General features: G+C 42.1%; 1 protein-coding gene across 4 annotated transcripts; it reads right to left on the reverse strand.

Moving 5' to 3' along the window:
* Positions 1–2,736: 2,736 nt before the first annotated feature.
* LOC306696473 (NLR family CARD domain-containing protein 3-like) lies at positions 2,737–15,728 on the reverse strand. Of its 4 annotated transcripts, XM_079160086.1 has the most exons (12): positions 15,552–15,728; positions 14,430–14,622; positions 13,488–13,697; positions 12,736–13,025; positions 12,463–12,654; positions 10,787–10,846; positions 8,326–10,144; positions 7,751–7,924; positions 7,401–7,574; positions 6,655–6,831; positions 4,450–4,496; positions 2,737–4,353 (listed from the first exon to the last, which is right to left on the reverse strand). In XM_079160086.1, the coding sequence occupies exons 4-12, from the start codon at positions 12,998–13,000 to the stop codon at positions 3,779–3,781; spliced, it is 3,483 nt and encodes a 1,160-aa protein (XP_079016212.1). In that variant the 5' UTR covers positions 13,001–13,025; positions 13,488–13,697; positions 14,430–14,622; positions 15,552–15,728; the 3' UTR covers positions 2,737–3,778. The 4 variants fall into 4 exon arrangements, with proteins under 4 accessions (XP_079016212.1, XP_079016213.1, XP_079016215.1 ...); XM_079160087.1 differs by lacking the exon at positions 14,430–14,622; XM_079160089.1 differs by lacking the exon at positions 12,463–12,654.
* Between the last annotated feature and the right edge of the window lie 318 nt (positions 15,729–16,046).

Here is a 16,046-nt window from a genome sequence, read left to right on the forward strand (position 1 = left end):
GGCCTTCTGTGTCCTACCACAGTTGAATTACCTCCTAATAACCTCATTATGACGCATCAATCCAGCAAACCTGCAGCTGATCCACGCATTCCACCACATAAGAGCACGAGCCATTCAAATACTATTCATACAAACGACACGATAGACAAATGAACAGTAGTAACGTTACTCTGTAAGTTTGTGACTTACCGAAACTTAAAGAGTTTAATCCCAGTACATCGTTTCAGTTCCAGTAAGAAGTCCTTCTCGATTCATGGAGCCAGTGATGACAGTCGAGCCTCAGTTGTATTTCGCCGGTCTCTTGCGGCAGGTTCGCAGCGGGGCCGGGATCCCACCTCCGCCGGGGCAGACCGCACGTCGGGCCGCGGTTGTGGAGATGTTTCCCTGCGAACGTGTTCGTTGAGTTGTAGATCCACTCGAGTCTCTCCAAATGTTTTCAAATGCTACGGTGTCCTCAGGTTAGCGTAGCATAGCTCCAAACCCAGCCATAAAATGTGCAACGCTTCTCCGACGCTGTCAGAAATACTGTTCATACAAATCCTCTTCCTGCTGAGTCAGGGCTGCAGCTGTGGTGTTGACTGACCATTTCTTACCATGTCCAGCTTTTCCTGAAATGTCTTTCTTGAGAAAGGCGTTGTCAGTAACTCCGCCACTAAATCCGTTTCTCCTCCTTATTCAGCCGTTGAATGTTGAAAAAACAAAGCTAGGTAAAAAATAAATAAACTACACCAATCAAAACCCTAAAAATGTTATAATTTCTTCCATATCTTTCAATTTGAACTCTTACTCCTCCAACTGAGCTCTGCTGGCAAGTTAAGTTTCGTTTCACAATAGTCACGTGCTCGCCCACTGACCAATCACAGCACACGCTGCACCTCACTGCAGAGCTGCTCCTGCAAACTGAGCTGCACGTAATGCTGACGTAGTTGTAGGCCAGCAGGCCGCTCTGGTGCGTCAAAGAATACGCCCAACATGTCAAACTAAAGCTCTGATTGGTTGAACACTATGACGATCAACAACATCGTCCCCATTCACTTAACCTGCACATGGATTCACTGGTGAGTCTGCAGGCCTGGGGCCTCTCTTCTACCTAGAGACACAGAGGTGAACTCTGATTGGATCAAAGCTCTACTTAAAACAAGCTGCACTGAAGCAGAGCAGCTGAGGAGCACAGTAGCTGTGCAATGAGAACGTAAGATAATGGGAAAATATTTTTATGAATTATGATACATGTAGTGTATTTAAGAAACATTATTAAATGATAAAATAGCTGTAACTTTGTGATTCAGCAGAGAAGGCTTTGCAGGCCCTGACGGCCACCACTGATGTAATCTAAACGTAGCTACGTCACGTGAACTACATGTTGAAGATAGGCCGAACTACCAAAATGGAGTTTGCACGTGACCACCTCCCGAGACTACAAAATGACGCGAGACAATAGATATCGCTAACTGCACGTGTCTGAGCCGTTAGCTCACCCTGAGCTACATGTAGCTTAACGCTATATGTATGTGTGGGTTAGTAAAAAGAGAGAAAACAAAAGATCCTCCCCCCCGCGCTGGAGTACGGAAGATTGTTCTCTCATCGACAGAAACACAGCTGACGATCTTTGATCCACTCAGCTTCTGTTCTGACCTCTGAACTGATGAGAAACAACTCCTGGCCTCACTAGCGGTGAATCATCTCAACACGATTTCAGTAGTATGAAATACACTAATTTCGGCGATTATTGCGCATACACACCACGTTATAAAAATGACAGTAACTTAAGCAACACAAACAAGATAATAAACACAATAACCTAACTCTGCCCAGACTCTATTGGCCTGACTATGAGTTGATTTCGTCGATGCGGTTCTTCTCAGTCACCTTGGCTGACTCGGGTTGTGCGGCTCCGTGCGTTGCGCAATAAATTCTCTCCGTAGCAGAGAATTTCTTCGGCTCGTAACATGGACACAGCATGATCAACTTGAGGAAGAAGTCCGTTTCTTCACTTCTGCAGGAAAAACAAAACAAACAAACAGTCCAGTAGAACTGTTTCAACCTAGGATTTTCTTTTTACGCAGCAACGTTGCGTCCATGCCTCCTTGCACGACCGAGGTCGAGGGATAAGCTAGAGATGGGGGAGCAAGACTGTTTTATGGAAACCAGGGCTGAGCCACAGGGGTCCTGGGTGTCTGTGGCCCTCGTCCAATTAGATCGCAGTGTTGATGTTTTATTGCTTTTGCATCTAAACATTCCTTGGAGCTTGCTCTTCTCTGAAACTCAGATCAGGCTGCAAATGTCTCTGCAAAATAGGAAAGCCTGATTTCTTTATCTCAAAGCACATGGTCAGATCCCAAGAACTATAACCTTAAGTTAACTTAAACCTGAACTTAACTTAAATCTGAACTTAAGTTAACTTATACCTTAACTTGGGTTGATAACAACACATCCGGTTAACTGACGTCTAGTAAAAGTTAACTCTCAATCTTTACAAAGATATGAACCAATTTAAACACCTTGTTACCTGTTCAACTGGCGCTAAGAGCAGTTTTTACCACATTTATACACTTTTTACTCCACATTAAATACCGGAAGCTCTACTACCGTTTGTGTGTTTCTGTCAAGTTACGCTGACCACCTGAGACCAGGTTCCTTTCAAAATAAAACACAGGAAACACCACAATAAAAGCCTTAACGAAACAACTTCACACAGCAGTCTCAAAGAAACAAAGATGGAGTCAGATATTTATATGAATGAATTTATTTACATGTTGACAGAATTGTATTGTACAAACACATGTGACTCATGACTTGTTTCATGTTAACTGTTGTTGTTGTGCTTCCTTTCAGTCCTCATTGGTGGTCTCTGTTTAAAAAGGATCCTGTTAATCTGACCTGGACCTAAATCAAACCTCACATTTCACTCTTCAACCTCGTAGTCAAGTGTTGAAGCTGTTTGTGTTTCTGAATGTCAACTTTCAGTCAGAACAACAAGAATAAAAGATGTAGCTCAGTACATCAGTCACATATTCAGTAAAACAATCACCTGATTCTGGTTCAATATGTCACTGCTTTATATTTCACATCACATTTAGATGAACTGGAATCACATTTCTACAAAGTCAAATGATTTCTACATTTGTCTAAAGTTACATATTTGTGATCTATTTGCATAAATGTGTGGAACCTGATTTTATCTGAAACAATAGAATCGACTTGTTTTTACTAAGAAAATAAGATGTGACAGTAAAGTAAAGCTCAACTCCATAATTGAGCTTTAAGGCTGAATGAAAACATATTCCTACTCTTGTCCCAGTGGAGGGAGAACGCACTCTTGATGCTACAAAGGCTGAATTCAGCTTCATGAGGACGTCTTTGGAATGATTTTGTCCTCTCGAGTGAACAAAGTGATGAAAACGGAAACATCAGAGCCCAACCTGAAGTTCATGAAACACAAAGATTTCTGTTTCCATCAATTACACAATCATCACTTTTGCTCATTCTAAGGGAACGAAACACAACGATTCTGATCTTCAAGTGATGATGAAAATATACTTATTAATATTATGTTCATTCATCCAAAAGTCTTCAACGGATCTTTAAGTTAAAGTAGGAAAACCTGAAAGTCCTGCATTCACAATGAAAGTGAAAGTACTAAAGTATTCATTTCTGAATGTCACCGAGGGATCAATAAAGGTTGATTGTTTTCTCCATAATAACATATAAAAGTGATTTATTTGTTGATTATATTTTGTTATATTGATCTGAATGTGATCGTCAGCAGTGTGAGTTTTTACAGAGGAGGAGACTCTCCCTCCTCCAGAGTACACAGAGACACTGAGGAACCAAACCTGAAGCTGAACCCAAATCCAGGATAAAGAGGTTCAGTGAATGTGGTGTTGAAGGTGTGGAGGTGGATCAGTGTGTCAGAGGAGACTATGTAGAAGGACAGAGAGCCAGCAGGACAGTCCACATATACTGCTACTCTACCAGAGGAGGAGGAGGAGGAGGAGGAGGAGGAGAGTTGTGTTCTGATGTTATTGTGATGGCCAGAGTAATGACCATGAACGCAGAACAGACTCCAGGACTGATCGTTCCTTCCAAACAAACAGTCATCCCCGTCTCCTTTCCTTCTGATTCCTCTGTAACTCACAGATATATTAACTACTCCTCCTCTCCACTCGACCTCCCAGTAACAGCGACCAGTCAGACCAGTTCTACACAGCAGCTGAGGCCAGAAGTCAAACCTGTCTGGATGATCAGGATATGACTGAACCTCCTCCTCCACACGTGTCACCTTCCTGTTGTCATCAGACAGTTTGAGCTCTCTGTTCACTGTGTTTGTGTCGATTGTGAGTTCACAGGAATCTGAAGGACAGAAGGAGACATGAAACAGCATCAGTTCATCATCAAACACAGCTGATGGGTTTATTTGAGACTTCATGAATCAAAGTGAACACTCACACTTCCTCAGACCAGGTTTCAGCCACTGAGCTCCAGCAGGTTCAACCCTGGAGGAAGAAACAGAGTCAGAATGAAGCTTCATCATCATCACTGATCTTCATCAACCTTCACTCAGATCCTCCATTCAGACAAACACATTTTATACACAAACTGTAAAAATGGATTAAATATCATTTAAAGTGGAGACCAAAAGCTGTTCAAGTCAGTGTTAAACAGAGAGGTTTGTATCGTGGATTCAGCTTTACAATGAGCAACAGCTTGTGTCCCATAAGATCAGACCCAGCATCAGCTTTAGGGGCTAAAGTCAGCGTGAGCAGCGTCATCTTCTCCTCTGTAGTGTGCTGGAGCAGCAGGGTGAAGGCAGCTGATGCTAAGAGACTCAACAAGCTCATCAGGAAAGCTGCTTCTGTGGTGGAGGTTTCAGAGAGGAGGATGCTGAGGAATCTACTCAGTGTTCTGGACGATGCCTCTCAGCCCCCGAACGTCCCACTGAAGTCACTTCAGAGCCCCTTCAGCCGTAGACCGAGACCACCGAGGAGAACCGCAGAACGCCACAGGAAGTCTTTTCTACCTGTGGCCATCAAAGTGTAGAACTCCTCCCTATTCTGCATGAAGGACAGCTGAACCATCGCACACTTACAACAATAATAACCTCATCATGTCAAACATTTATCTCTTCAACATCGTGCAGTGATGCATTTACATTTCATGAATAATGTTATCTTCATGAATCTATGTGCAACATAACTTTCTACTACTACTATCTCCATCAATATCATTCTCAATATCACTTCTGTATTTTAGTCTCCATGAGTCTCTGGTGTTAGTTTCACTTCTTATTCACTTTATATTTTACTCTTTTATTTCATATTTTCTATTTTAGTTGATTCTTTTACTTTATTTATTTACCTCTTTACTCTTATTGTGTTCTATTTTTCACTGGTGTCAGTTTTACTTCTTTTACATTTAATAATTGTTATTCTATTGATCAAATATATTCATCAGTGAGGTTGACAATGTGAATCATCTTAGACTCACATCTAAGATTTGATAAACAAGTGCGTAATATCAGCAAAAAAGTTAAATCAAATCTCAACCGCTTCAGATTCATCAGAAAATATCTGCCATCCAGCACAGCCCAGCTCTACATGCACACCATGATATTCTCACACCTATCATACTGCATCACCACCTGGTCACAAGCCTCACAGTCAACTATACAACCCATCATATCACTGTAGAACCACACATTACAAATTATGGATAAAAAACCAATGAGGTGGCACCATTGTCAGGTCTTAGAAAAACACAATATGTTCAGCTTTGAAAGCTTCGTAAGCTATTCCAACCTAAAGCTTGTTTTAAATGCCTACATGGTCATGCTCCTTCACTGCTTCATGAATTTGTCACAAGACACCAGCAGAGTGAACACACGGCCTCAGTAAACGGGAACTGTTGCATTGCATTACGCAAAACCTCATTTGGACAATCAGTCTTCAAAACTATGGAACTGTCTACCAGCTGAGTTGATAATGCAACACAACTTTAATAGAAAACACAATGTTCTCACACCTAACACCCCTATAAACACACTTGTACTTTGTGTATGTATCTGTATTTGTGTATCTGTGGATATATTTTCTTTCTTTTTTTTAAAGCCTCCTGTGGACAGGTGTTGTAAATTAGCATTTCGCTACAAACACTTAACACAGTGCATCTGGCTTTGTGCATAAATGTATGTTACAATTCTAATGCTACTGTGATGTCCATATCAAATAACATCAACATAAAATCATTTCTAAATGGACAATATTTCATAATTATGACTAAGACTTGTTCAGACATTTTATGGACGTTAGTTTTAACAAACAAATGTAAAGAATCCATAGATCTGCTGAATGTAATGGAGAGCTCCAGAACAGATACTAAATGGACCCTGAGATGACGTTATTTTGTCAACTGCTGTTTTCAAGGTCAAGAACAAACTTTGAACCTCTTGAGAAGTTTGTAAAATGTTCTATAAACACTTTGACTCCATATTTGTGAAAAAGAATGATCAATAAATGACCAACACCAGATCCTGGTCTGATGTTAGTGAGGAGGTCTGTCTCAGTGGGGACAGGGACTCTCACAACATCAGCTACTGTCTTCACTGTTATCAGACTGTGAACCAACAGACTGTGAGCTCTTGTTGTCTCTTCATACCTGAGAGTGTCCAGTCTCCAGTGTGGATCCTCCAGTCCAGCAGACAGCAGCTTCACTCCTGAGACTCCTGGATGATTGTAGCTCAGGTCCAGCTCTCTCAGATGATGGGAGGGGTTGGATCTCAGAGCTGAAGCCAGAGAAGAACAGCCTTCCTCTGTGACCAGACAGCCTGACAGGCTGGAGACACACAATTATATTACATTAACTTTCATCTACTCTTTCAGTCACGTTGCACCTTTAAAGGAACAGTGTGTAAGATTTAGTGACATCTAGTAGTGAGCTGCAGGTTGCAACCAACTAAATCCCCTCAGCTCACTCCTCCCTTTCCAAGTGTGTAGAGAACTAAGGTGGACTTCAGGTAGAGATGTTATTACTACTAGGAGCTACTCTGATCAATATTCTGTTCTTTTTCTTTAATATTGTTTATAGAGCAGCAACAGTTATGTTTACAACAACAAAATCACGATATAAAGTCATTATTATCTCACTGGAAACAAAAGTAACATGTCAATAAAATGAATATAATTTCTGAGTGAAGTTTATAAAGAATGAAGAACAATGACATCAGTCAGTATCAGTCATTCTTCCTGTCCTCTGTCCTCCATCCTTCTGTCTTCTGTCCTTTGTCCTCCTGACATATCTGCTTTTTTGAGTGTAGTTGTCTCCAACTCGAGTATATATTAAGACCACATATATATTAAGTAACATTTAAATGGTTATCAGTTAAACAGAAAACAAATACTGACCTGAGAATCTTTAATTGACAGTATTGGCTCTCCAGTCCAGCAGAAAGCTGTTTCACTCCTGAATCCTGCAGGTCGTTGTTACTCAGGTCCAGCTCTCTCAGACTAGAGGACGGGGAGCTGAGGACTGATGACAGAGCTTCACAGCTTCTCTCTGACAGATTACAGCCACTCAACCTAAAATATGTACATCACATGTGTGAAAACATTTATATCTACATTTGATATAATTTACACTTATATTTCTATAGGCAGGACTGTCATGAATTAAAAGTGGTAAACTGAGTAAAGACAAATGACGATACACCATATGAAATTTCTGGTTCACCATTTATAGGTTTGTTAAACCTGACCTGAGGGTTTTCAGTGTACAGTGTGAACTCTTCTGTCCAGCAGACAGCAGCTTGACTCCTGAATCCTGCAGGTCGTTGTTACTCAGGTCCAGCTCTCTCAGACTAGAGGACGGGGAGCTGAGGACTGATGACAGAGCTTCACAGCTTCTCTCTGACAGATTACAGCCACTCAGCCTGAAGGAGAGTTAGTGATGAAGACAAACACAATACTGATTTTTTTCATCTTCAATGTAAAATACACATTTCTGAGTTTATAAATTGAACAGTCGAAGATTAGAGTCTCAGGTGTCGAGATTTTTACATTTTATTGTGTCTATTACTGGATTCTAACAGCAACTAATGGATCCTCATCCCTAATAACTTTTAGTCTTAATTGAACAACAAATTGACAATTTTTAAATTTCTAAACTGCATTAATCTGAGAAGTTGCAAAGAATCTTAAGAAACAATTTGCATGTTTTTCAATTGATCAACTTCAATTTGTTTACTAAATCTGTCAACAGAACACTTTTATTAGTTGAGAACAACTCTGCTCATGTGATAAAGCTGTTAGAGGCAGTTATCTGAGTACTTACAGAGCTTTGTTGGAGGCTTTGACCACTGGCAGCAGCCTCAGAAGAGCCTCCTCTGAAGCAGAGTATTTCTTCAGGTCAAACACGTCCAGATCTTTTTCTGATGTCAGTAAGATGAAGACCAGAGCTGACCACTGAGCAGGAGACAGTTTATCTGTGGAGAGACGTCCTGAACTCAGGGACTGTTGGATCTCCTCCACCAGAGAACCATCATTCAGTTCATTCAGACAGTGGAACAGATTGATGCTTTTCTCTGGAGACAGCTTCTCGTTGAGCTTCTCCTTGATGTACTCGACTGTTTTCTGATTGGTCGGTGAGCTACTTTTCTTTGTCAGTAGGTCTTCTAGACGAGTCTGATTGGTCTCCAGGGAAAGACCCAGGAGGAATCGGAGGAACAGGTCCAGGTGTCCGTTTTCACTCTTCAAGGCCTTTTCAATAGCAAACCTGTGGACCTTTGTTGTAGATGTTATGCCACAAGTTTGCCCTGGCTCCAACATCACATTCTTGCTTCTGTTAACGACTTCCATTCTGACGTAGAGCGCTGCCAGAAACTCCTGAACACTCAGATGGACAAAGCTAAACATCTTGTCTTTATTCTTCCTCCCACGTTCCTCTTTGAAGATCTCCGTGAACACTCCTGAGCACTTTGCAGCTTCACTGACATCAATGCCACTCTCTTTCAGATCTTTCTCATAGAAGATCAGATTGCCCTTTTCCAGCTGGTGAAAAGACAGTTTTGCTAATGACGTAATGTACTGATTGAACTCTTTTTGGTCATACTTCTTATTTGTCTGACCTGTCTGAAACACCAAGAATTCTGCATACATCTCAGTCAGGGTCTTGGGCAGCTCTCCTCCCTCTCTGGTCTCCATCACATCCTCCAGAACTGTAGCAGTGATCCAGCAGAAGACTGGGATGTGGCACATGATGTGGAGGCTTCGTGAGGTCTTGATGTGGGAGATGATCCTGCTGGCCTGCTCCTCATCACTGCATCTCTTCCTGAAGTACTCCTCCTTCTGTGGGTCAGTGAACCCTCTGACCTCTGTCACCATGCCAACAAAATCAGGATGGATCTGATTGGCTGCTGCAGGTCGTGTGGTTATCCAGAGGCGAGCAGAGGGAAGCAGTTTCCCCCTGATGAGGTTCGTCAGCAGCACATCCACTGAGGTGGACTCTGTCACATCAGTCAGGATCTTATTGTTGTTGAAGTCCAGATGAAGGCGGCTCTCATCCAGTCCATCCAAAACAAACAGAAGTTTGAATTCACTCTTGATGTAGTTGGTGTTTCCTGATGACTGCAGAGATGTGAAGATGTGATTAAGAGCTTCTGTCTTGATGTCTTTGGTCTCCTCGATACATTCATGAATGAGCTCTGACAAACAAAACTTTTCTTCCTTCATATTCAGCTCACGGAAGGTGAAGGGGAAAATGAGATGCACATCTTGATTGGTTCTTTTTTCAGCCCAGTCCAACACAAACTTGCGCACAAGAAATGTTTTTCCAATTCCTGCGATTCCATTGGTCAGTACTGTTCTTATGGGTCTGTGTCCTCCAGACGGGGGTTTGAATATGTCGCTGGGTTGAATTGATTTCTCTTCATCTGCTGACTTCGTCCTCTTCGCCTCAATCTGTCTGATCTCATGCTGAGTGTTGATGTGTATGTCAGCCCCTGCTGTGATGTACAGCTCTGTGTAGATCTCATCCAGAGGTTTCTCATCCTTCTTCTCCAACCAGGCCTGTTGTACACACATGAACTTATCCTGAAAGTGTGATTGAAGCGTTTGTTGGTGAGATGAGATGTGTACTCCCAGAACCATCTCGTCTGTATTGAACACAAACATGAAAAATATAATTATTATTAGATTGTTTGTCTACAGTTGGAGGAGCAGAACACAAAAGGTCTTTTGCTAAAGGACTGTCTTCATCAGATTAACAACAAACGTGTCCTTGCCTTTTGTCTGGTCTGATTAGAAGAGAAGACATTCATCCCACTTTGGATGGAGCAGATTGAGAAATCTGACCGAGTTTATTGGTGGACTTAATCCCTGAAAACCCAGAGTTGAGACCAGGAAGCAGAGTTGCAGTCTTAAACGCTTCTCTACGCTTCCATTAGAGCAGTTACCCATCCTAAACCCCATAGAGACTGTGTCTGACACTTAAACAATACAAAATAAGTAGAAGAGGAGCTCTACACATGTGGACTCTTAGATATCAGATGTTGATTCAGTTTGTCTCACTGAAACCTGGCTGTGTGAAGAAGAATATGTCTAAATTAATCATATTAATAATAATGAATAACCACACCCTGGACCTTAAATAGCTTGTTGGTCATTTTCTTTTCTGGAACTGAATTTAATGCTTCTTTGGAGTCATAATGTCTCTCACAGAGGGTATTTCTGAAAACATTGACCACACTTTCTTCTCTCAGGGCTTCCATACAAACCAGAGAATACAGCAGCTTTACCTTCGCTCTGACAGGAGGATGTTCCTCTGTTCTCTGAAGTCTCTCCATCAGCAGCATCATCTGTGTGAGAGAGGTTACAGTATGTGTTATTTTATACATTTGACTTATTACCTATTTCTTATCTTCAAGTTAACCCCTGATTGGTAATTAGTTTTCCTTCATGTTTCAGGTTTAAAACATGTTTCTGTGTTATGTGCTGTAGGTTACATCATGTTGTCTGGGATAGACGATCAGTTGGAGTGTAATCGCTGTGGGACATTGTCAACACAGCTGTAGCTCCACAAACTATTCTTCATTTCTAGGTTCAGTTATTCTTTCATTCAGTTATTACACATGGTTCTAAAATGGGTTCATCCAAACATAAATAGTGCGTTGTCATGAAGCTGACAGGCTTTCACAACACAGCGGCACACGAATGCGTAGAGACCGGACCAAACTATGTGTATGAATGTTTGTGTATAAACCACATGGTACAAACAATGACATAGACGCTGCCGTATTTACACATATATGACGTTATGTTGAGTGTTGATGGAGCTGCTACAATGTTAGCTTAGCATAGCAACAATCGATCTGAGCTCCATTAAGACAACAAACATTTTAAAAGTTATTTATCTTGTCGTCTTGAGGAGAGAACTAACAAAACATGAATTAAGACTTTTTACAAATCGGCATCATTACGTAGTTATTTCAGCATCATTTTTGATCCGTTTAATGCTAAATCTGTTTCTTTTGTGTTCATACAGCTGTAGGAAACCAGCCGACGTGTGTCTCTGGATGATGTTATGAACTAGATAAGACGGTGTTATGACTTCGGTCGTCATAATATGAGCATTAATGCTGTGTTCCTCCCTGCCTGTGGCTGGTGCTGTTATACTGTGACTGTTTCTTTGTATCTTGGAATGGCAGGTGATTCATGAGGCCGGAGATAAGAAGCTACCTGTAGAGGCCGGCTCGTTCTATCTTCTTCTCTCCGGCTTGCAACCGGGCCGTGCTGCAGCCAAGAGGGTCACGGTTATACGGATAGGGGCGACCCCTCATAGTATACTATAACAACAGTCCATGTAGTGGTCGGGGTGAGCAGCTCTTTTGTTCACATTGGTTTCTCCTGTTTTCGGTTAGGGTTCTAGGTCAGCTGCCTGTCTTTTCTTTTGTTCAGTTTGGAGTAGGTAAGGTAGTACATTAATAAAGATTGTTTTGGGCCAGGCTCACCCCGACGCATTTTGCTGCAATGGTGTAAATCAATAAATATTATGGGCTGTATGGCGGCAGCAATGGTCGTTCTTGAGAGTGGGAGAGAGGAGGAGACCTATTATTATGCTGCGTCCAGGTTCCCCTAGACCGGGCGTAACAATGACATTTAGTTTCCTGTGATATCTGTGACTTCCACAACAAGTACTCAGCAGAAATAGAAGTTATTTCTTCCATTAGTTGATGGAGGAAATAAATGTCTTCGTTGATGATTCGTCGTGAATGAAGCAAAAAACCACAAATGGTTCTGCGAGTAATACGACACGGAAACTGTTGGTGTGAACGCACCCAAAGGTTGAAAAATGTAAACTCGCGCGAATGAGTCAAATTTGTGTATTTCTCGTCTGTTGGCGTCTCTGCATTGAGTTTGGATGTAATCTACACGTTTGGTGTGAACACGACACAACACGACTCTGATCTCTCACCTGGAGGTGTGTTCTGTGTATTTATGTTTATATTGACAGTACCACCAGCGCCGCCGCCTGTGATGTTGGGGGCCACGATAACACCTCCACCCTGGGCAGAAACTGTGGCTCCAGCAGCAGGAGTCAAACCAGAGGAGGAGGAGGAGGAGGAGGAAGGTGTCGAAGCAGGGTTTTGTGCAGCTGTTGATTCAGCTGTTGATGAAAGACACAAACAAACAGGTTTATTTCCTGCAATACATCAGAGTTCTTTCTAACAGTACTCTGATCTCTCACCTGGACGTGCGTTCTGTAACTTCTCCGCCTCGTTGTTGAGGTTCATCCTCTTCAGGATTTCAACCGTCACGTTCACAGCCGACTCTTCACCGTAGCTGTCGATCATCCTGCTGACGGTGTCCGGCCGGTCCTTGTTCTCCAGAAAGCTCTTAGGAATGGGCTGACACCCGTCCAGCACCGGCTGAGTGAGGTTCCACCGAAACCTCTTGAAGTCATCGGCACCCAGCTCATCCAGAGAGTCTAGGATCAGACGTGGAACCTGCATCTCTGATCACTGAGAGGAGATCAGCCTGTAATGGGTTCAATAAAAGCACCGTCACACGTGGAGGAAGTCTTGTTGCAGATAAAGATGTCAAAGATTTATGTTTGTTGAACTGCAGTGCTTAGAATGAAGAGAGACGCCATGTTGTTCCTGAACTATTGTTACAACAGAACATTATTTTTGAACAATGCAGCACATTAAATCACTTTTCACAGAAGTATAAAGGTGTTGCAGCGCTCTCTCTGCCCTCATGTCTCCTCTCTGTATCTCTACCTCCTGTTTTTACTACAAACACACCAGACAGAACCAAACCAACACGCTCATCACTGGAGAACACTGCCTCGCTGTGTCAGCAGGCTCTTTTTAAAATACCATGATCAATATTTACTCACATATTTGTAACACTAAAGTTTCTAAAGCTTCTAAACATGAATGGACCTGATGAATATACTCAGAGGTGCACGACCAATGACCACTTAAAGACCTTCACCTCCAGAGGGTCCTGTCACTCCTCAGCCCACTGTAGGTCTGCATGTTTTCAGCTCTGCACTTCCTGGTTGGTCAGCTGTGCTGATGAACTTTTATAGCGGGCATATGCAGCTCGTTACTGGAGTAGATTATTACACATTAGATCATATTTATTCAAGACGGTAGTTGTTGAGGAAGTGTGTCCATGAAGTTTGTTCCACTTCACACCAACCTGAGAAATCAAACACAGTGAACACAACACAAGGTTTTGATAGCTGGAATAAACTCTGAGAGTCTGTTCAGTGGACTCAGAACCAGAAGAACCAGAAGAACTCTATTGTTGTTCTGCACACAATAGAAAAGAGAAGAAAGAAAGAAAGAAAGAGTGAAAGCATCAGGTGAAGTGATCATCTTCAGAGCTCACATGTAATGTAATCTTCACTCTTTTAAATCTTCCATCTTTCAACATTTGTTTACAATCTGACTCTTATTCTTCAGCAGAGCCATGATATGTTACATTCTCTGTTCTTCCACATTTACTGTGAATAGTTATTAATATTCATCAAGGGCGTAGGTCTGGTCTCAGCATTGGTAGGGACACTGAATAAAAACATTCTGCTAAAATACCAATATACAGTAACAGTATATTCTATATCCAAAATATATATAAAAAACCTTTCTCAGTTGTACAGCCAAAAAAGACAACAAAATCTATTCTGCACCACTTAGGCTATAAATAAAGTGCTTTCCTCCTTTATGCAATTATTAGTAGTGCTGGGCAACAATTACCATTTGTAATCGCGATTAATCGCATTGTTATGGCAAAGTTCATTAATGAATTCAAAAGTAGTGTATTGCGCACTCTTATTTTAAAAGTACTGCTATATGAACAAAAGTGTCACGATGAGGCTTCGCCTCTGCGTTCTGTGTGTCTTTGTGTAGCTCCACACCCTCCTCACTCTACCTGTCAGTCAAGTTCCCTTCACCTGCCTCTGATCATTAGTCAAGCTCCTCCCCCTCATCAGCCAGATCATTGCTTCATGTCTCCCGCCCGTTTTGCTCGTCCTGGTCCCGGTCCTGGTTTCTCTGTCTGCCTGCCCTGTTTCGGTTCTGCTGGATTTGTCCTCTTGTCTCGTCCGTGGATCCCCTGCTGTGTCCTGTATTGATTTCGTGTAATTAAATATCTGTTGCAAGCTACTCTGCCTGGTCTGCGTCTGAGTCCTCCACCATGCCCCGTGACAATAACATTTCGTTTGCAAACACTTTAAACAAATAAGGTTCTTTTTAACAGCAGGATTCTCTTCACACAGCAGCAGTTCTATCTCTTCACTCTCTGTGCTCAGTGTGTGACGTCATGGGAAACGTTCACTGCTGTGAACATGAACAACATGTTTCACACGTTTCATCACAATGTCTGTCTTGTCATGACAGTCAGAGCGTGAATGCAGCTCTACTCTTCATCACTATAATGCTGTAACTCAGAGGTGATGATGGTTACCCAGCGATCAAAGAATAAAGACACTTTATGCACAATTTAGGTTTATTTTCCCTTTAACCCACGAGATGCAGGTAGCATGTTTTATACTTAATGTGAATATAATTCATACTTTGTTGGCATCTTATTCTGAAAACCGGATGTTCGTCTGAAGAAACCGGATGTTGTCTCACGTTAAATCTTTCCGCTAACTTTCAAAGTCCTTCGCTCGCTCCCGATCTGTGTCGTTTGAATGCGTTTACCGTGAATTTCAGCGTATAGGTCACTAACGTGTAAGTGTGTGCTGACTTTACCGCAGCGATGTCCAGTAGTCTCCTTTCCTCCACCGCTGCCAGCGAGCAACGGACTTTCAAAATAAAAAAGAACGCGCTATAAATAATGGTCGGCGTTAATTAATTAATGCGTTAACTTGCCCAGCACTAATAATAAAACGAATGAGTTTGCACATATATTGTGCAAAATTATTTTTTCTAACAGGCAATTACAATTAACATTGGTGGGGACAATTGTGTCTTTCCCAAACTTTGGTCGTGACTAGTCCCTATGGACCATATGCAAACCTACGCCCTTGATATTCATAGTCATTCATACCTGAGATATGAAGGATGAAATCCAGAAACAACATGGCCGTTGTAGTCTTCAGCTTCTAATCACAGAGTTTAATTCATAAGCTCATCAAAACAATAGTAAAGAACAATAGAAGACCGTTAAAACCCAACAGCCTCGACTGTTACAGACTCACAGCTGGAGAGACAAAATGGAGCGAGTCCTCCTTCACTTCCTCACTTCTCATCACAACTCTTAAACCAGATGAATGTGTTGGCCCCTCCTTCTAAACGTCACTACCAGTAGAAACGCATGGCTGCTTGAGCTCTGTAGCAGTTGGCAGTGTGTCCTCTGGAGGGCGCTATCACCTCAGCACATCATCTCTGCAGCAGATTGTCCTTCAGACTCATCCAGAGGACCGTGCTGCGGACGTGGACCTCAGACCAGTTCTTTGTGTTCAGGTGTATTTTACACTGTTGGCTCGTTTGATTGTGACTGGAGATCTCACCGTCACTTTATTAAAGGGTGTGTGTGTGTGTG

Source organism: Pholis gunnellus, assembly GCF_910591455.1.
Source record: "Pholis gunnellus genome assembly, chromosome: 5".
Lineage (NCBI taxonomy): Eukaryota > Metazoa > Chordata > Actinopteri > Perciformes > Pholidae > Pholis > Pholis gunnellus.

What these genes read in the sequence shown, in the direction of transcription:
- LOC306696473 (XM_079160087.1), bottom strand. Translation starts at nt 13,000, where the DNA reads ATGCAGGTTCCACGTCTGATCCTAGACTCTCTGGATGAGCTGGGTGCC. An exon ending in GTTACAGAACGCACGTCCAG is followed by an intron (nt 12,655 to 12,735) that starts GTGAGAGATCAG and finishes TTTCATCAACAG; the next exon opens with CTGAATCAACAGCTGCACAA. An exon ending in TACACAGAACACACCTCCAG is followed by an intron (nt 10,847 to 12,462) that starts GTGAGAGATCAG and finishes TCTCTCACACAG; the next exon opens with ATGATGCTGCTGATGGAGAG.